Consider the following 21367-nt stretch of genomic DNA (forward strand, 5'->3'; position numbering starts at 1 on the left):
CCATTCAGACAGCACAGGCTCAGCCTGGACTGAAGCCTGGCTCTGCACGGCCTTTGTTCAATGGTGGGGTCCCCCTGCCTCGTGCCTTCTGGAGCCAAAGAAAGTGGTCAAAGAAGGGTTTCATGAGCTCCAGGGTGGAGGCCTGGGATGGCCCACTGAGGGGACGGTAGGGCTACTGTGCTCCTTGGGCCCCCTTCACGTGCTGGTTAGAGTCCCCTCCTCACCTTCGACTATGTGCTTCCGGGAAAGGCCTCTCTCTGTCTCCGCTCTGAAAAACAGGCCAACAGGGTGGGGGTGTTGCAGTTGGTTTAGGGTAATATCTACAATATGATGCTGGGGAGAAGTAGGTTAGGAAACTTGGCACCTGTGGCTAACAGCTACAGGTTCAGGTGGATTCCTGGACACCGCCCCGGGGTGGCGGTGGGGCACGAGGGCTGTAGATTCCAATGTCACCTTCCCGCCTGTCTAGGGGTTTATTCATGGTTTTGAGACAGGTTCTCTCTACTTAGCTCAGGGTGGCCTCAAACTCACGATCCTCCTTGTCTGAGATTCCCAAGAATTGGGGTTACTGATGTAAGTCCAATTAAAAACGTGTCATATATATACTTTTAAATTTCTTCCCTCCCCCTGTCTCTCTCTCTCCCTCCCCGGTTTCCTGTGTCCCAGGCTAGCCTCAAATGTGTTACATAGCCATGGACGGTCTTCAGCGTCTGCTTCCTCCGCCTCTGAAGTACCACGATGACAGGCATGAAACACCGCACTTAGCTTACCGGATGTGAGGATGACGCTCAGGCCTTCATACAATACTGGCAAACACTGCCTCAGCATGGACATCACGTTTACAACGCCCCAGGAGATGAACTCTGCCCAACCCTATGCAGAGTGTAGGGTCAGACCCCTGGACACGGGCAGCGTGAGAGGTGGCCCCGGGGACGCTAAGGTGCTTTAGACAGTTCAACACTTTCTGTTTTCTAGAGTTTTTATAACGTCGTCGTGTAAGTACGGATAATAAAAATTGGACAAGGCTTGAGTAAAAGACCAATTCAGCCGAAGCTGATTACCATTTGGGAGTACATCAGAGACGGATGTGAGATTCCCCAGACTGGATGAGTGGCCACCTGCAGGTGGCGGTGCAGAGGCCAACACACCCTCCCTCCTCAAGGACTACAGTGTGACCGTGTCAGGCACCACTGGGAGCACTGCAAACTGTGGCACTTACTTTCCACCCCAGAAGATCTTGGTGGTAATGACGAGGCTGGACCGTCTGCGGAGTGGAAGAGAGGAAGGGTGTTAATAGCCCAGGCTAGCCCTTGAGGTCTTCTCTCAGCTTCCACTAAGGCGCCGTCTCACCTGGGAGCTTAGTGAGAAATGGGTGTTTCTGAGGTGTGACATTCTTGCCCCCCACTTGTCTGGAGCTCTCACTAACAGATGCAACCGAGCACCCAACGCCGAAGGCTGGGGCTCAGCGTCTGAAAGGGGCTGATGGGGAGATGCAGGGTGAGAGCAACGGTTTCCAGGGATCCGTGACAGCGGCTTCCCCATCTCTGTGTGCTCCTCAGCCTCACCAGGGCCCACTGAGGCTGGAGAGCCTCCAGTTGGACTGCTCTGCTGCCAGATGCTCTGGTAGCTACCAACACTGGCACGGGCAGTGCCGGCTTATGCCAAAGAAGTGATGACCTAGCGTGAGCCTCTCCATGGGCACCATCAGGGCTGGGCTTTACCCTGGATTACAAACTGGGAATGGAGAGGATTTACTTGGACTCTTCAGAACCAAGAGAAACAGATGGGCAGTGTGTGATGTCAGGAACCCTGTGGTATGAGATCTGGACACTGTGCTTCTAAGTGATCATCAGGAGGGACAGGAGGAGGGCAGGTCTAGGGTTATGTCTGGTTAGCTGAGACTTGGGCTTAGAGAAGCCTGAAGTATCCATCAGGACTCAGGACTCAGCCTAGACTGACAAAGCCTACGCGTGCACTTTGAGCTCTGTGGTGGCTTGAATGACAACGGTCCCCAACAGGCTCCCGCAGTTAGATGCTTGGCTCCCAGGTAGCCGAACTGTTTAGGAAGGATTAGAAGGTGTGGCCTTGTTGGAGATGTGTCACTGGGCTGGGATCTGAGATTTCAAAAACCAATAGCAGGGCTCGGTCTCTTTCATTAGGCCTGTGACCTGTGGGTCAGAGGTGAGCTATCAGGTGTTTCTCCAGCAATGTGCCTGCCTGCATGCTGCCGTGCTCCCCCGTGATTCTGACGGACTGGCTCTGTGAAGCCGTAAGCCAGCCCCAATTAAATGCTTTCTCTTATAGGTTGTCTGGGTCATGGTGGCTCCTCACAGCAACAGGACAGTGACTACTTGGGCTCCATCACCGTCTAAGCCCCAAGGGGACGATATCGCTGGGTGCTGGGCTGAAGGCCCGCCACTCCCCAGGTCTAGCATGGTCGAGGCAGACCTGGACAGCCTGCCCTCTGCTCACACACTGGTCCTTTTACAGATGGGGACGGTGAGCTCCTGAGGGTTGAACTGCTTTCTGAGGGCGTGATAGAGAGGATGAGGTCCTGCTGAGAGTCAAAGGCTTTCACACCTCGACCTCTTCGAGGTGCCCCTGTCACGCACAGGCCACCTGGGAATGCTCGTTTGCAGTTTGTTTTGGCTGAAGACTTTAGGAACCTCTTCTCATGAAATCTCTGAGTGAAGCAGGACAAAGGTGTGTGTGTGCGCACAGGCGCACCTAAGGCCAATCACAAGCACAGTCACTCTGCCTCAGAAAATCAAACTGTGCATCCACTTAAGGGCATGGCGAACCCTGGTGCCCTGGTCTTAGGTGTTTGCAGGAAAAACTGGGTGGCCTGAGGCTTCACCTGCACTGAGAGACCATGGGTGGTACTTTCTGTGTGCGCACGGCAGGGCTTCACGTGGCCGAGAACGACCCTGAATGCCAGAGCCTTCTGCTTTTTACGTCCTGAGCTGGGGTTACAGGCGTGTACCACTCTGCTTTGTCTATGCAGGGCTGGGAATTGAACCCAGGGCCAACAAGCGGGCTACCAACATCCATAGCCCTCAGCTGCTCAGAGAGCTCTGCGATGGATTCCCTGAACTCACATGGGAGCAAGAGAACCCACTCCCACAGGTTGTCATTTGACCTCAGTATGTGAACGTGGCATGGACCCAACACATGTAAATACATAAATGTAATGATAAAAAAAACCAACCAACCAAAAAAAGCACCGAGCAAGAGGCTGATGGGCCACTCCTGTGGTAATCAGGAAAGAGCAGGCCCCTGACTCTCATGGGTCCTACTGCAGTGCCATCCAAACCAGGCTTGTCCCAGACAGATGGCCTGCCCACCGCAGCCAGGAACCCCAGCATGCATCTGCGTCGCCTGCGCTGCGTCCTGCCCCCTCCCCAGCCTTCCCTGTGCGCCCTGGAGACAGACCGCAGAGAGCCGGATAATTACCTCCATCCCTTCTTCTTAATGATGTTTCCTAATACCACTTCAGCCCTGCAAAGCAAGGGAGAGAGAGAAAGGGGCAGACATGGGGATTTCATCAATGTGTAACGGAAAAAAAAAATCAAACCCAGCCCCACCGTGACAACGAGCCATCAGGTCCCCTCTGTGAAAATGCCACTGGGGTTGGAAGGCCAGGCTGCTCATGTGGCCTTGGCTCAGCGGCGCATTCCAGAAGGGCCTGCAGCTGTGCAGGGCTGGTAGCAGGGGCCTGCTACTCCCATGGTGAAAAGGCCTTGCTCTGCAGCAGCCAGCACCTCTGCACTTGTGGGGGAAGGAAAGGTCCCCCAGCCTCGGCCAGCTGCAGACACACTGGGGAAAATGCTTGGCCACGGCACACGGGTAAAACATACAGGTGAATTTATTTTTGACAGGTAAGCAGTGCTCCAGGGAATTCTCTGTGTGCAGAGACAATGCGCTTTCTGGTTCCGGCGTGGGGCTTCCGACAAAGCCCGCGTGTGCTTGTCTGCTTCGTGCGTGCCTGTCTGCCTTGTGCGTGTGCGCACACATGTGTGTTTGTGCGTGTGTGTGTCTGCGTGCAGCTCGCTTCTCTCTTTAAAACACAGAGAGCCACCCGGCCCACTGCCCGCTCTTCTTGGCATGGCTCAGGGTCCTGCTCTAAGCTGGAGCCAACTGGGGTCACAAGCTGGCTGTTCCAGCCTCCCTTGGCACAGCGGTGCGGATTAACTTTTAAGAACTTTCTGCTTGTAGCAAAATGTTTCTAAGCAAAAACAACAGACGGAAAATGATCCAAGCCCAGTGCTACATTCCAATTATGAAAGCGCCTGAGTCATCCACTCAGAAATAATGGGCTCTAATTTGCAAGCTGTTTAGCATATATTCTGAATGCCTCTCGTTTATGGTCAGGACGCACTGAAAATTCAATCAGCTCTGGCCTCCTTTCATTCCTTGGTCCTCCAATTTGTCAGACAAAAGATGAGGAGAGGAGGAAGATGATCGCCAGGCTGCCTGAGCAGCCAACCCAAGTCTCTTGTTTGCAATCCTGGCTGCAAGCTATGGACGTGAGCACAGACATACTGCAGGCCGCCCAGAAGTGCACAAATTACCGTCAGGAAGATATGTGCATTGCCCAGCCCTGGTCAGTGAGGAGCAACCCTGGCTGACTGCTTGCTGGAGCTATGGCTAACCCTTCGGTTGGAGAAGCTTGGCCTGCCCCCAAGACAGAGCGCTCAGCCTCAGCCACACTGGCTGCTAGTGTTTAAGCATCTCTGCTGTGTGAGCAGGCTGGCTTAGCTTCGGGCTGGACTGTGGAGTTACAGCGGCTGGCTGAAGAGCTGAGGGCAGCGGGCCTCCACAAGCCACGCCATCCAGAGTGCAAGGCTTCTTCTGCCTAAGGCCTTGGCTTCTAGCAAGGGGCTCCCAAGAGGCCCCAAGAGTGCCCAACGTCCAGCGTGGTCATCCTGGCATGACAGTTCTGTGTGGTCAGTTAAATAGAGTGAAGGCAGTGACACAGCAGAGTTGGTGACTGCACAGTGCTGGGGTGCGGGGAGGGGGCGTTGAGGGGGGAGGAGACACCTGCAGATGGAGGAGGTAGCATTACTCTGTGTTTGCTCTTCTAGGCAGCAAAGCCCAAGCAAAATCTGGGTCAGGGAGGAAACTGGGAGATGCCTTTGGGCTGGGCATCTGCACCAGGCTCTTCAACCTCTGGCCGCTTGGCTTAGCTCATCTGTCTGTCTGGAAAGCATCTCGCTCTGATTGGAAGTTGCTGTCTATTTGGAGAAGGGGAGAAGACTGTGACCCAGGAACAGTACAAGTGCTGCTGCCGCTGGGGGCTAACGGAGATTGGGGAACAGCTGTCAGCTCTCACACCCTGCTGGGGATCGGGCAGTTGTCCAGCTGGGATCCCTGATGCGTAGCGCTGTGGGTCCCACTTGAGGCAGCAGGTAACATCCCGAGACCTAGGAAGCAGGTGCTTGCCCCATGGCGGTGGCACACAGCGGGTCAGGGCTGCAGCCAGGCCAGCTGACTGGCACTCGGCTGGCTCCAAACAGGAATGGGCTGAAGAGAGGATGGAAAAGGGAGCCAGCGGATGATTTCACCAACAAAAAACTGTCGTGGAAGTGTGATGCAGGAGAGTGGATGATTTGGTTACGGCCCGTCTTTAAAATAGAAGCCAACAACTGTGGCTGAAGAGCATTGAGCCTTTGCATAATTGAGTTAGAAAGCTTATTGTTAAACGGGAAGTGCTTCCTTCACACTGAGGTTGACCAGCGCCTGCTCTCTCCAGGTCAGAGAGGCCCCCTGCCCTACAGCCCTACAGCATCATTAAGACATGAAAATGTCAAGCTCATGGGGCTGGCCGAAGCTCACCAGCACATCCTCGTCGACACAGCCTGGGACAACAGTAAACAGTAAATCTCCCCTCGAGCCCAGCACTGTGCCTTGGAAACCTTAGCGCCTGGGCACACGGGGAGTTTAGGAAGCAGCCGGCGCCCGAGTGGTCTGAGTCAGGCCCCATCAAAATATCTCCTAAGGTCATTTAAAGTTTTAAAGAGAAGACAGAGTAGGAGACACTATTGTGAGCACCCCGGAAGGAGAAATGGGGAAACCGCTGGAGATAAGGTTCTTTGAAGGTGTCCAGTGTCACCTTCTCCCGAGAGAACGGTACATACTTTCCAGCTGCGTAGACTTCTGCAGTGTCGAACAGGTTGATGCCATTGTCATAGGCCAAGGTCATGAGGTGCTCTGCCATCTGAAATGATAAAACCAGGGCTGCTGTGACCAGCTACGGGGAGGCTCTGGAGCACCAGCCCCGGGGCCTAGCCTCTCCTGGCTCCTCTGTCCTCCCAGCCATAGCTCAAGGAAGCAACAAGCTCTTCAGAAAAATCAAGACAGCAAGAGGGATGTGCATGTCTTGGGGTCATCATGGAATGTGGCCACTGTACTAAGATGAACAGTATCCCCCTGGGAGGGCCAGCCACGCCATCCAATGTGACCAGCATCTTAGAAGGTAATGCAGCAGTGACTGTAGGAATATGTCTGTGAGCCAAGCAATGCCACTGGAGGCTGACAGACAGGGGCAGACCCCTCCTCCATGCCTCTGAAGGGACCACGTCCTGACTGGACCTTCAGACTTCCTACTCCCTGAACTGTGGGAGGAAAGAATTCTCCTGAAGACAAGTGGGTGGCAGCACGCCACGGTGGGGCTGAGGGTCACATGGCCTTGGCTGGTGTCTCTCCAATATGAGGAGGCTTGGATAGCATCCTGCCATCCAGCCCCATTGCTGACTAGATCTTACTCCCTGGGCTTCCAGAGAGGGTGAGCTTTGACCCATGGCAAATAGGAAAGGGTGATGGAGCCAGCGATCAAAGGAGCTGGGAGCACATCTGGCATCGATGGCCCCCAGCAAAATATAGCAGAAGGAAGTGCTCACAAGCACTGCAAGTCCTCTGAGGGCCAAACCCATCCGGTGCAGCTCAGGCACCAGTACTCCTTCCCTAGCCTGGTTCTCTGGTATTCAGTGGTTTCAGGTAAGGGTGTGTGTGTGTGTGTGTGTGTGTGTGTGTGTGTGTGTGTGTGTGTGTGTGTGTATGCTGTGGGACTTGGGGAGCGCTACTGTTGGAACAGCACTGTGAGGGGAAGGGATCCATGCCCAGTGCTGTTTATGGGAAGGTGGACTTGGTGCTCCTAGATTTGTCAGGGGATCCAAGAAATCCAGGCTGCTCTAAAATTTGCTTTTCAAAGGCTGTAGATAATCCAGAGCCCGAAGCCAAGCCACAGCTGTTGGGGTCTGAGAGTCAGAAGGACCAGGATGCTCAGGCCATGGGGCTCTGGAGATCCACCGCAGGAGGTTGGCTGTCTCTTCCACTGCAGCTCAAGTGTGAGCATGTCAAATGCATGGTTACTGCTGCTCTCTGGGGGCCGGACACAACAGCTGAGCCTCCTCCTTGGAGCCACCTACCGAGGAACCCCTGCCCATGCTGGGCACTGTCCTGCGATGCCAAGGGCAAGTGTGGCGTCTTCACTAACCCTCTAGTGCTTTCACTGTGACCTTTCCCAGATGTGTCCCACCAGCCGGCCTGAGCCATGCCTGGGGACACTGTGGGCTGCATTGCATTGGATAAGGGACACGTGGCCTCCCGAGAAAGCTCTGAAGGAGAGGGCTCATAGCTTGCATTTTTGTCTTTTGGGGACTCTTTTTTTTTTAAGATAAGCATATACTTCTGCCCCACTCCATCTACCTGGCACAAAGGAGGCTGTGGCTGCTCTACCCTTTCACGGCTCAGCAGGCAGAGCACTGGACAAGCATTCGCGAAGCCCTGCGCACAGCTGCCAGCACCAACAAGACCAGGTGTGGTGGTGCCCACCATTGCCTGGGCATCAGGGCATGGAGGGAGGAAGATGAACTCAAAGATAGCTGGGAAGACGCGAGACTGTCTAAAAATGTACTTACTAAAATCCATATGGAAAACTCGTCACACTAACCTCTGTTTTACGTCTGTCTGTCTGTCTGTCTGTCTGTCTGTCTATCTATCTATCTATCTATCTATCTAACTATCTATCATGTGGTTTCTCAAGACAGAATTTCACTGGCTGTCCTGGAACTCACTCTGCAGACCAGGCTGGCCTCAAACTCACAGAGATCCACCTGCTTCTGCCTCCCAAGTGCTGAGATTAAAAGTGTGCGCTACCACCAGCCCGGCATTGTTGCCATCTTTAAACTGACAGTTCACCAGCTCCACCACATGCACACTACTGTGCAGCCATCACCACCATCCTCCCCCAAATGGTGGGTGGCTGCTGTGATGTCCCATACAGGAGCCATCGATCCTTTGCCCCAATGGGACAGATATTTAGTGACTCGAACATCTTGGGTCAGATGACCTTTCAAGTACTCAGCTTTCTCCATGCAGCAGAAACAGCCGTGTATATGTCCACCGGTGAGTGTGGTTATGGGCCGATAGAACTTTACTCACAAAGACAGACTGTGGAGTCATAGAGACGGGAGGCGGGTGAGAGGTTAGCAGGGACTGGGAGCGGTGCTGCTTAAAGCTCTGAAATAGAAGCTACATTTACAGGACAACATGAAGACACTCAGTGGACTGCACCCTTGAAGGGACCAAAATGGTCATTTCATGTGTGCGCATGCGTGTACTTCTGTACAGAGCTAGAGGTCGACCTTGGGGGTCACTCTTTCCACTATCATCCAACCGGGCATCTTGTCTCATTTGAGCCTTTCATTTGTCCTTCGTATTCCAGTAGGCTCGATGGCCAGTGAGCCCCAGGGATCCTCCCTTGTCTACGGCCCCAGCGCTGGGATTTCAAGTACATGCTGCCACCACCCCCCAATCTTACCCCTTTAAGAGTTCTGGGGACTCAACTGGATGGTGAACACTTTACTGGCTGAGCTCTCTTCAGCCCTAACATGGGACATTTTATGCTTCATATATTTAAGCAAAAGTCCTCCAAGTAGGGAAAAAAAAAGCAGAATACAATAGTCTTTGCTTCCTGGCTGGCTTTTACCACACAGGCAGAGAATGGGCACTCTGCACTCTTCGCCTGACGCAGCCAGCGGTCCCTAACATTTGGCATACTGCCTTTTAAAAAAAACCCAAACTGTGGGATCTGATACAAAAATCCTCTTGCCTCATTGCTAGCTTGTTTTTGACAGCTACACGCTTCCAGGACCCGGGCTCTGACATCTGTTGTCCCTCTACTCCTCTGTCACCCTGATGTCACAGAAGTATGACCTCCAACATCCTTATCCCTGTCACCCTGTCCCTGACAGAGCCAGCTGGAGCAGCCACTCGAGACTCATTCATCAATACACTTCAGCGCCATGGATCTGCTGGTGACAAGAGTCACTTGTCCACAAGGATGTCACGCCCTGTAGCTGATGCTGAGGACGCCTCCACAGAGTTCCTGTGTCTACGGTGCGGTGCTCAGCCACACTGACAGGGAGATGAGGCTGAGTCAGAAGCAGCTTAGTTGAGACAAACTACACGTGTCCCCTGGCTCCAGTCTCTACTCTGAGCTCTGGGGACTGGAACTTCGCCTCAGAAGCTCCCGACCCACCCTGACACAGCTCCTACCCAGCAGCCTCAGCGCCAGGACAAACGGTTCGATGACCAGCCACTGCTATAAAAGTAAAGAGCAAAACCACACACTGCGTTTAAATCACAATGGAAGCCAAGTTTCCCCTAAAAACTGAGCTGCCGCAGCTAGCAAGGTCTCAAATGGACTCACTTATTAATTTTTAAACACAAGCTTTTCTACAGCAAATTGGCAAACACAAAGGCTGAGTTGGTGCAGATGCACAGAGCTCGCTCCCCTCTCTGATCGCTCCTGCTGTCTGGAAGTGCACTTCTTTCCTTCTGACAGGCCCTGTGACACTGGCAGCACTCGGATCTGCTTTCTTAGGGTCACCTTGTGTCCCAGGAGTGGAGAAGCCCTAGAGGAGAGCAGTTCCCAGCAGTCAGAGGAGCACATGCATAGGACCACAGTGGACAGACATCCTGTGAAGGTTCTCCAGCCTGCAGGAAGCCTGAGTCACTGTAACAGACGCCTAGGGATGGGTCACTCACGCGGCATACCTAGAGGGCGTGGCTCAGATCCTTAAATGCTTGGGGTCAACCGTGCCATAGGTGTCACGTACATGAGACTCTCAGATTCCCAGGAGCCGAGGGACTTACTTAGAACTCATGGTTTTCAGCTAAGTAGTGACACTGGGTGTGACATCTTTCTTGGTCACTGCCCCTTGGCCTTCCCAGCCACCAGGCCAGGATACCCCAACAGAGAGAAAGAGGCTGGCTTCACCCCACAGTGGCTTCCATGAACATACATAGTGCCTGGTTTATGCAGGGGACTAAACCGTGTGGCCGGAGGCTGAGGGACGCTCTGTCTTACCTCATCAGTGATCTGGCCCCCGAAAGTCACCCATGTTCCTGGAAGGAGACATACAGGTCACGTTAGAAAATCTGACAGCGGATCAGGTCTACCTTGTGGATGCTCAGACTTCGAGGCGTAGGGCATGGGCCTGGGGACAGCCACAGGCCACCTACTGCTCTGTGTATGTGGACACTTGGCCTCTTGGGTGAAAGTCCAGATAAAGGTAACAGTCGCCTGTCTGTAGTCCAGAGAGCTGGGTGAGCCTAGGAGGTGGCCTCTGAAATGTTCCTCTGGAGCCCTGTGTGGAGGCTCACACGGAAGCCTGGGAGGAGGCTGGCTTGAGTGTGAGGCCAGTGCTGGTGTGGTGCTGCCTCAGAGAGTAGACCGAGGGCCCCTTCCTGATGACAGGCTCTGCTTGGAAAAGGCTAGGCGTGGGTGCGAGGATGGGAGAGGTAAAAAGTGTGTTCGCCTGGGGGTGGAGGACAGTGGGTTCTGAGGTCAGAGCTCATATATGGAGAAAGGAACAGGGGCGAGGCCAAATGATATTTTCTGGTGACTGTCTCTCTGAAGTCTGGCTTAGAAGCTGGGAAGAAAGCTTCCCGGCCCAGTGAGGTTCAGGGGGTGCTCTGACTTCTGGGGTGGGGTGAAGGGCTGGGTGCAAAGGACTCCTTGGGATCTCCTGTCCTCATTGGCCTCCAGGGCTAAGGCTGTAGCTCTGTCCTTTCCTTCTTCCTGCCTGCCCGTTGCCATGGCAACCTAATCTCCCAGAATCGCAGGCTCAGTATAGCTCTTATTAGGGGTGGGGCTGGCGCTCCTGAAGCCCCAGACTCTTGTTCATGAGGGGCTCCCATACTTACCAAGCCCCAGGCAGGAGACCCGAAGCCCAGATTTGCCCAGGTTCCTGAAAAAGAAAGACCGAGTCAGTCTTGGCCGCCAGCCAGGCTTGACCACCAGCGTCAGGCCGTTGCCTGCTTCCACCCAGTCAAAATGGCTTCAGAAAGGCACAGAGAACCATCTGAGGGAGGCCCCAGCTGGCTGGCCCGTGTGGCGGTGACATGCCAGTTGTCCCCCAGGCCCACGCTGGGCTCATACAGGCCAGCAGAGGGTTGCAGAGCTGCCTCAAGAGCAGCGGATGCCAGTAACAAGGGCTGCTGTTTGATGGGCAGGCCGTGAGGTGGGTTCTCCTCTCTAGAGGCCACATCTGTGATCTATATTATGGGTTGTTTGCCCCTCTCTTAGAACAGAGACTCGACGTTAGTCCTGCTTCATCTGGGCCACAAAGAGGGCTTTTTGTCCTTTGGCGTCTCAGAGGCTGGTGGATTGGGCGGCACAGCAGTTGCCCAGCAGGGTGGCTCTCACTCTACCCCAGCTAGGCCTGGCAGTCTGTGGCCCACTGAGGCACCTGCCTGGTAGGACACCCCTTAGCACACAGACAGGCTTTTGAGTTACCATTAATGTCCTTAGGAGGCCATAGAGGGTGATAACTTCTGTCAGAGCCTGGCCCACCTGTCAGTCCCGGTACAGGCCGGCCTGGACCCACCCCTACAGCCGAGGAGCAACAGCACATCAGGGCTCTGAGGCACCCTGTCAGCTGTATGGCAGGTCTCATGATTCTCCCACACGGAGGACATACTGACACCATCCCAGGGAGTTGGGGAACGGGGCTCCCTTTGGGCAGCGAGCTCAAGCTACCCACTGTGGTGCTCATTCTTGGCCCGTGTGCGAGGGGCATAGGTGCCAGAGCTGAAAAGCAGCCGGGGTGTCACAGCCCTCCCTGGGCCCTTACTTTCCTAGGGCTGGAATCCACTTCCTGTGGGCTCCTGCCACTCCATGGACCATCATGCTGCCCAGGGCCAGCTGGGTACTTCCAGCAAGGACGCTGGCTCTGAGAATGGATGACACAATTCACAGGCCTGTTGCCTAGGACAGGACATTGATTCATATGTATTTTGTTTCCCAAAGAGGCAGATGCCCATGACAGAGAGTATACGACATACCTTTTCTTTGTACAAAACCAACAATGGACAGACACATTAAAGGGGTTCTTATAAACCAGGCATGGAGGCGCATACTCATGGTCCTAGAACTTTTTTTCTTTTGAGGCAGGGTTTCTCTCTTAGGTAGCTCTTGCTGTCCTGGAACTCACTATGTACAAGGCTGGCCTCAAACTCAGAGATCTGCCTGCCTCTGACTCCCAAATCCTGGAGTTAAGAGTATGCGCCACCGTGCCCATCCTGGTCTCAGCACTTGGAAGTCTGAAGCAGGAGGATTACTGAGAGTTTAAGACCATCCTGGGACGAATGGTGAGGCCCTGTCTCAAAAAACCTAAAACGGGCCGGGTGGTGGTGATGCACGCCTGTAATCCCAGCACTTGGGAGGCAGAGGCAAGTAGATCTCTATGAGTTTGAGGCCAGCCTGGTCTACAAAGTGAGTCCAGGATAGTTAAGGCTACATAGAGAAACCCTCTCTCAGAAAACAACAACAACAACAAACCAAAAAAAACAAAACCCCAAAACCCAAAACCAAAACACACTGAGTGGACACTCATATCTCTGCATTAAAAAGAGAGATGGTGTTCCTGGGCTCCCTCTTAAAAACCGGTGAATTCAATCCATCCAACAGAGGCGTCAGTACTGTAAGCATCAGGCAACCCACAGACTTGATGTCTGGAGCTAGCCTGAAAGGCAGGACTATGTCGCATACAGATTCTGTAGGGGCCAGATCCAGAGCAATTCAGTAAACTTCCCTTGTGCTGGACAGAAAGCAACTGTAGTAGGATGTGACCAAAGAGCCCAGGAGGGCATCAAGGAGACTGAAGATGTGGCAGCTGTCTTACTCAGAGTTCTGATGCTTGGGAGGATGGGTTTATCTGGCTCACGTATCCCTGGTCACAGTCCACTGAGAGAGGCCAGGGCAGGAACGTGGAGGTCGAAACTGAAGCAGAAGCCAGTGCGTGTATGTGTGTGTGTGTGTTGTGTGTTGTGTGTCTGTGCATGCGTGGTGTGTGTGTGTGGTGTGTGGTGTGTGTGTGTGTGTGTGTGTGTGTGTGTGTGTGTGTGTGTGTGTGTGTGGTGTGTGTGGTGTGTGTGCGTGCATGCATGGTGTGGTGTGTGTGTGTGGTGTGTGTGTGTGTGTGTGTGTGTGTGGTGTGTATGCATGGTGTGTGTGCATGCATGTGTGTGTGTGTGAGAGTGCCGCTTACTGGCTCACTCAGTCCGCTTTCTTATCGCACCTAGGACCACCTGTCCAGCGATGGCACTGCCCACAGTGGGCTGGGTCCTCCCATATCAATCCTTAATCAAGAAGATGCCTCACAGAATGTCTGTGGGACAAACTGATGGCCCCTCGTCGGCTGGGCCTTCTTCTCAGCTGACCTATCTTGTGTCACACTGACAAAACCAGACCAAACCAAACCAGACCAAACCAGACCAGACCAAACCAAACCAAACCAAACCAAACCAAACCAAACCAAATAAACAGCCAGTACAGCAGCGGTTGGGTCACAGAACACTTTAAGAAGTGGACCAAGACTATTGATTTCTTCCTTGGGAATAAAGTCGCATACACCCTTAGGGTCCTGTTTGTAATATTTGGGGGTTTGCAGAACCCTGCACCACCCTGGGTCCCTGGTTTGGATAAACCCAGGTGTTTAGGAGGTTGTCTGGATCCCCAGTTCTGCAAAAAAGATCTTCACGCAATGGTTTTCTGACTGGTCTAGGTCAAGGGGCAAGCTTTCGCCTGTCACCTCCTGAAAACTTTTATCAGCATAGCGCTGGATCTGGGATTCAAACCTAGGTCCTTACATGCCGGAACACACTGGCTGTTCTGGGAGAAAGAGCAGCGTTAGGGGCAGGCAGGTGAGACTTGACACAAGGGGCTGAGCCCACCTGTGCCTGTGGCGGAAGAGTGGCCACCTGTCGCTGGCCAGTTTTGGGCGGTGCATTGAAAAGCCATTTCTCACTCTTAGACCCATCAAGAAACGGATGTTTCTTCTTCTCCTAGCCCTGGGTGGGGATCAGGGAGTGTGGCTCTGGGTGGTGCCCTCATCTCCTGCCCTTAGGGGCACTTTAACAAAACTGGGGTGCTGCTTCATGCTATAATTACTGTGCTCAACTGGTTTCTTAGTATTGGTTCTGCCATCTGCTGCCAGGCCTCCAGAGAGAGAACGAGGGGACAGTTCACCTCGAGGCTGAAAGCTGTACACGCTGGGCTGCTGAGCGAGGGCAGGGAGCGTCATAGCCAGGCCCGCATGGCAGCTGCTATCAGGGTCCTCACACCGAACTTCAGAACGCAAAAGTAAGCTACATGTTTCCTTTCTTTAATTAAAACTTGATGTGACTATAAAATAACTGTTCGAAGTCTCTAAGCCTTTCTCAGTGGCCTTACGTCTCTCTCCTGAGGGAGGTCTAGGCTAATGAGGCCTCTCAGACATCGCCTTGGCCAGGCAAGTGCAGGTGCCTGGCTGGCAGATTCTACCGGCTATCAGGAAAGGTCTGAGCTGCTGGACCCCAGGAACAGATTCTTTAGAGAGAGTTCTGGGGCCCTTCGTTTCAGCCACCCGAGAGAAGGAACAAAGGCTGGCTCACGTAAAGGCAAGGCCACTCCATCTTCACTGTGGCTAAGGAGGAGAGGGATGGGTGTTCCGGCAGCCCTTTGCTCATGAGAGCCAGACCCTCTGTGGTAAGTGTGGGGTATCCTCAGGTCTGCTCTGCTCGCAGACTCTGAATCCCCAAGGACAGGCTTAGAGTCTTGTCTTTATCTTCTGACTAGCATAGGACCCCGTGGAGTGCTAGCCGAGCGACACGGATGCTGGAAGTGAACAGCACAGGACCTAGCTCGGACCCTCAGGTCGGAATGCTCCTCTCTCTCCCCACACAAGGTCCTGAGAATCTGTCTCCTCTCACTCCTGTGGGCTGTGAGACGTCAGTGGACAAGTACGCCCGGGGTGTCTGTGGGGGCAGGAAAACTCCCAGGGGGGAGGCACCAGGATCAGGCCCATGTTTGGTCCCTATGGATGCTGGATGGGAGACTGAGGCAGTCAGTGTGTGGCCACTTGTGAGGGTCATCATGCTGACGAGGCGGGTCATGGGTTGGATACCTGCTCTTTCAGCCCCTAGGACACTGCTCATTATTTACAGGGGTATGGTCCCCCTCCCTCCAGATGACACCAGAACAGACAAACAGGACCTGCTGTGGGGACGGCTCTGCTCTGCCATTGGCCAGATGGAGCCCTGCCTTGGAGAAGAGCTGGGACTGGAATTTGAACCCAGGTCCTCAGACATACGGCCTTTCACGGCTAGGTCCCACTCTCCCCGTCTTCAGTGTAAGCATGCACACAGAGACACACACAAGGACATGCACAGACACACGCACAAAAACACAAGTATAGGCATATATGTATATATACACAGACACTCATGGGTATATGCACACAGACACCTGCACATAAACATATAGACCACAAGTACACACATACACGAACACATATACACACATGGTTGGTGGGAGAACTTGGGCTCTTCGAGGTCCACTTTTCTCTTTACTTGGAGCTCTACATGTGTAGAAACAGCCACACTAGTGTTAAGTCCTCTGCCGGATCTCAGATTGACTTCAAAGTCATAGCAGGTAGTAAGAATGCAAGCAAACACACACATACATGTATACATACATATGTAATAGTACATTAATACATATATACATGCACGTATACATACATGTATACATATGTGTACACACACACACACACATACACACACACACACTTCTATACGGTCCCAGCTTTTAATGGCTATTGAAACAAAGATAAAAACCACAGAGATTCTAGAACAGAGAACTCCATTCTGGCTGTCCCCAACAAGCTTAGAGGGTGGAAAAAGAGTTCTTTACCTGAGAGGTTTGCTGAAGACAGTCTAACATCCTGAGGGCCTGGGGAGGCCAGGGTACGAGTGCAGATGCAGGACCCTAGCCTCACGCCAGCACTTGCCACGATGGGGCCCGTGGGCTGTGGCTCCCTTACATCTCTTCTATCTTGAGTGCTGGTCCTGGGGAGCCTTAAGCTGGGCAAAGGAGCCCCAGCCACAGCCAGCCAGCGAGGACTGTGTGAGGTCACCCGGGAGCAGCTGCATCCTTTCCCAACAGGCTGCCTGGGTGCCAGAGCACTTCCGAGACCCGTTCAGCCTGCACAGACCCTGGGAGGAGCCTTTTCCCTGGACACACCACCCCCTTTCCTCACAGCGCATTCTTCGCGCGTGCAGTTGCTCAGGCCCTTGGGCTCTGAGTCGTACACGGGACGGAGAAGGACCAGCCCAGGGGATCCTTTCTGTAAAGCGGGGCCTCCCTTTCCAGCGCAGGAGCTTCAGAGCCAGCCCCAGGTGGACAGCAGAGGTGGGAAAGAGAAGGCCCTGTCCTGGACACTTGGACCCTCCCCATGTCCAACTGACAGAACACAGGATGGGGTTGGGGGGGAGGAAGACCTTAAACTATGGAGAGAAACGAGACAGCCTGGGCTGCCCGGCTGCCTGGAAGCCACCGAAGCCAGCATCCCTGATGGAGGCGGCCTGGTCTGGCCCTGGGAAGGGTGGCTCCATTGTCATTTCCCTGGTGGTGTTCCACCATCAGGCTAAGACTGGTGATGACAGTCCGCCATAAAAAACTCAACCCCTGTACCCCGATCGGGGCACTTTTACGGGGCCTGTGATCCCAGGAGAAGACAGGAGGTGCCAGGGGCCTGTGGCTGATACCCTTGGGTCCCCAGGAAGGGCAGGCACTGATTTACCACTGGAGCCAAGCCCCAGAAAGGAAACAAACACAGGGAGAGGAAGACGATGGCCAAGGACAAGAAGACTTGGGGTTGGCCAAATCTCAACTCGCTTTTCAGCAAGTCTACCAGGTGCTGAGAGGCCCTGGCACAAGCTGCGTGAGCTGCCAGGCCAGGGCGAGATCTGCAGGGAGGTGGGATGGCCGGTCCCCAGCCCACAGGACTGGCTGCTCTGCCTACCTATATTTCATTCCTGGCTGCTTCACGCTGGTGTCGTTGCTGCTTGGGGCACTCTGCACGGACAGCTGTCCCAGGCTCCGGGCTACCATGGCCACGGCGCGGAAGCGTCCACGGGTGCCCGGGCTGGGGCTGCTGGCTGCTGAGCGGCCCAGACGGTCCTCAGGGCAGCGGGTCTTGAGGCTGTGCTCCGAGCACACGAAGGACACCTGCATGTTGACTGAGGCTGGGGCTCAGTTCCTGCTGGATCCTGAAGTCGCTTGCCCCTTAGGAGCCCTTCTCTGCCTCCGATGAGACTTTATCCCAGAAGGTGACGAAGTGGAGGGCCGTTAACTCTCAGAGCAAGGATTTCTGAGGGCAACAGAGGGCCTGGCTGTGCAGCCGAGCGGAGGGCATCAAATTTCCAGACGATGCTATACACGACCTTATCTGAGAGGAGTCGAAGATCGAGGGGGGAGTTGGAGGTCCAGCAGGAGGAGCCATGTCCACGGCTCTTCTCACATCTCCCCTGTCCCCACCTGGCTTTCCCTGAACCACCCTGCTCAGGCTCTGGCTGTTCCACGTCCCAGGTGGTCTCCAAGTGCACTCTGCCGGGCTGGGCTGCAAAGGGCTCACGAATGCTGGGCACATTCGCCTTCCTCTAACAAGAGTGGAGTCGCTTCCTCATGACCTCGCTGCTGGATGTTTTCCTTGGGGTGGTGGCCTGGGGGTAAGCAGGGCTGCTGTGGCTGTGTTCTCCTGGGGTGGCAGCACAAGTGGGGGGTTCTCAGGCAGCAGCTGCTTCTCCCGGTGCCTCCTGCCTGGCTCCTGGCTCTGCGCGGCACGGGGTGTCAGAGGCTCCTGCGGAGCCAGCGTGTGGCCAGAGAGAGGCGCAGCAGGCGGTGCTGGGGAGTCATTATTCATGACGCAGGATGCTCAGCCGCCTGCCCTGCTGGTCCCTGGGGGCTGGCGCTGGCTTCTCCAGGCTGACCTGAAGCCCCAAGCCTGGGCAGGCAGCACTGGCTGGGGTGTGTGTGTGTGTGCTCTCTGGAGCTCTTCAGGGCCAAGTCATCAAGAAGGAGGGAGGGGAAGTGACTCTGACATGGTGCCCAAGGAAAGAAGCCAGGTCACACAGACAAAGGGAGGAAGAAGCACACGTGTAACACTTATCTCACAGCAGGCACCCACATGTACTTCTGGAATGAATGAATGAATGAATGAATGAGTGATCGAGGCTCCGCCCCTCCCTGTACCCATCCTCAGCATCAGGTCTTTCACTCATTGACTGAGCAAGGCTGGCTGGCTGGCGAGTCTCCGGGATCCACTTGTCTGACGCTGGAGCACATACCGCCACACCTGGCCTTGTGTGTGGCTTCTGGGGACTTGAACTCAGGTCCCCCCAGCTTATGCGGCAGACGCTTTACTGACTGAGACATCTCCCAGCCTGTGCTCTCTGCCTTTGGGCACAGACGTTAAGAATGGCACCTCATGCTCACTGGGCAACGCCTCTCAGACTTCACTACCCTCGGATATAAAGATCCGAGGATGTGTTCTAGGTCAGGCCGGATGTTAGCTGCTCAGGATCAAAACCAACAACCGAGCAACCAACCAACCAGCCAACCACAGTATGCATATGAATGATCTTGTCACAGGAAACTCTGGCCTCCCATGGTGGGGGCAGCCACACACCCAATAGTGTGGCTCCTCTCACCTGTACAAAACCTCAAGTCCCCGAGAGCTCAGGCCTAACGCAAAGGACGAGGGGCCAGCCCCCGAGGGCAGATCTGGACCTGGGCACAGAGGTTGGGAGGGAGTTGGTGCCTTTACCAAGGGTGTCCTAGAAGGTCACACAGGCGCCGCCTACAAAAGCCAGCCCAGGCCTAGCTCTGTTTCCTCTTGCCAGCAGCCCACTTAGGCAGCAGGGTTTGCTGGCCTGAGGCCCTGCGCTCCAGATAGGCTGGGGCCCTTTCCAAGTAAATCGGGTGGAAGAGGGGTCGGGAGGAAGGGCAGTTAAGGTTTTTCCGCAGCCTGAACTCTGGGACTCCCAGGGGCGGCCCTGGCCTCTCAGGCAGCATGTGGTGCTGAAGAGGCAGACGAAGGCAAAGCACACACTCTTCTTCCCGCTTCTCCCTTTGGGTTGAGCGGGGACAGATCTTGGATTTGCAGCCTCCCCTGAATATGCGAAGCTTGAGCCCACATGGAAAAATGGAACTTAATTCTGGCCGAGAAGTCGTGGGCTCTCTAGACACACGCCCTTCCCTGTGTACTGACTCCTCAGAGCTCTGCTGTGTGCTTGGCACGGAGCAGCCTGCACACCACTCAGCCACCAGCATCTGCTCAGGATACAGGGGAGCCCGTTACAAACGCAGAGTCCTGAGACCGCTGGGACTGGGAGTGGGCCCTGGAGACTGTTTCTTTTCCACTGGCCTATTTTTATTTTTAATTATGTGTATGCTTGTGTGTCTGCATGTGGCTATGTGCATGTGTGTGCAGGTGTGCACAGAGGCCAGAAGAGGACGTGGGCTACCCAGAGTTGGAGTTGCAGGTGGTTGTGAGGCTCCTGGTGTGGGTGTTGAGAATTAAATTCGGGTCTCCTTCGAGAGCAGCGTGCACCGCTAACTGCCGAGCCACCCCTCCAGCCAGAGGCGTGGTTAAGCAGGAGCTCCGAGCCGCACATGCTGGCCTAGCAGAGCCCCTTACCGCCTTTCTGCTTTATGCATTTCTCTGTGCTGCCAAACTGTGGAATCTCATGAGGGCTGGGGCCTCAGAGCCCCCCTAGCGTCACTCTTAACCACATGGTTGCCATGAACAGGCAAGCCGAACGAGGCAAGAGCCACCGTCACTCTGCCGTGGACTCACCCCTAAATGCGTTCACAGAGAATGCAAGTCATACGAACCCGTAAAGACTTGAGCATAAACGTCCGTAGTAACATTTTCACCATAGCCAAAGGATGGGAGCAGCTCAGGGCCCATCAGCCGACAAGTGACCGAACAACCACACAGTAGAATACGGCTCGGCCATAAAAAGGAATTCTGACACATGCTACAACATGGACGATCCCCCATGCAGCTAAGCCAAAGAAGCAGATTGCAAAAGGCCGCGCCCTGACATTTCATTTGCGTGAGATGCTAAAAACAGGGAAAACGCCACATGGTGGATTAACAGTTGACGGGTGGGAGAGGAGTAAAAAGTGACAAAAGATGCAGCCATTTCTTGGTGGCATGGGGGTGGGGGGGGGGAAGTTTGATGAAAATATGCCAAATTCTGTTTCATATCATCATCATCATTATTATTATTTGTGTGTCATGTAGGTGTGTGTGTGGAGATCAAAGGACAACTTTGGGGGCAGCCGCTTTTTCCGCCCATCTTTTCGAGGCTTTCGGGGATTGAACTTGGGTTGTCACGCCAGTGCGCCCAGCCCTTTACCTACTGAGCAATCTCTCCAGTCGGTCTCGGGTAATTTTTCATACACGTCTACGAGCGCACAAAAACTGGTGAACTGCACATGCTTGGGGACCAAACCCAAGGCCGCTGGGAGCTGCGCAGGCATGCCATCGTTTGCTGCAGCCCCACTCATTTTCTTTCCGGTTGTGTTTCCGTAAGTTGCCCGGGCAGGCCGTGACCCTCCGATCCTCCTGCCTGGGCTGGGCTTACAGTATGGGCCAGTACAACCAGAAACTGTACTTTAAGTAAGTGAACTGTGAAGTGTTGGGGGCGGGTAACCCACCCACCCTCCAGGTCATCTTCCCCCAAAGCCTCTGGGCGTCTGTAGCTGTCCCCTTTTGGATCCTCTGCTTTTGTCCCCAGTCACCTTGGACACACCTCAATCACAGGACGGAGGGAATTTTGGCTGGTGGTCACCTTGGTGCTCCCAATCTGCCACAGTGCCATAGGCTCGGCTGCCTGTCAATTAACAATGGACTAACCAACCAAGGAAAGACTCAATGGTGCTCTTGATGATGCTGAGGGCCAGAGGTAGCTGCTGGGCATCTGCTGTCACAGGAGTGATGCTGTAGGGTCAGCCCAGGTACCTGTGCTG

At 54.4% G+C, this 21367-nt stretch overlaps 1 protein-coding gene across 5 annotated transcripts in view; it reads right to left on the reverse strand.

The window, feature by feature from the left end:
- Window positions 1–21367, reverse strand: part of KCNAB2 (potassium voltage-gated channel subfamily A regulatory beta subunit 2) — an 85419-nt gene that overhangs the window by 10695 nt on the left and 53357 nt on the right. For all 5 annotated transcript variants that reach the window (XM_084786901.1, XM_084786899.1, XM_084786900.1 and 2 more), the window contains 6 exons: window positions 11212–11255; window positions 10373–10410; window positions 6138–6217; window positions 3454–3498; window positions 1220–1264; window positions 225–268 (listed from right to left, as the gene is read on the reverse strand). In XM_084786901.1, the coding sequence (XP_084643027.1) occupies window positions 225–268; window positions 1220–1264; window positions 3454–3498; window positions 6138–6217; window positions 10373–10410; window positions 11212–11255 (296 nt within the window). The remainder of the gene's footprint in view (window positions 1–224; window positions 269–1219; window positions 1265–3453; window positions 3499–6137; window positions 6218–10372; window positions 10411–11211; window positions 11256–21367) is intronic.

The sequence above is a fragment of the Acomys minous genome, assembly GCF_964271855.1.
Source record: "Acomys minous genome assembly, chromosome: 6".
Lineage (NCBI taxonomy): Eukaryota > Metazoa > Chordata > Mammalia > Rodentia > Muridae > Acomys > Acomys minous.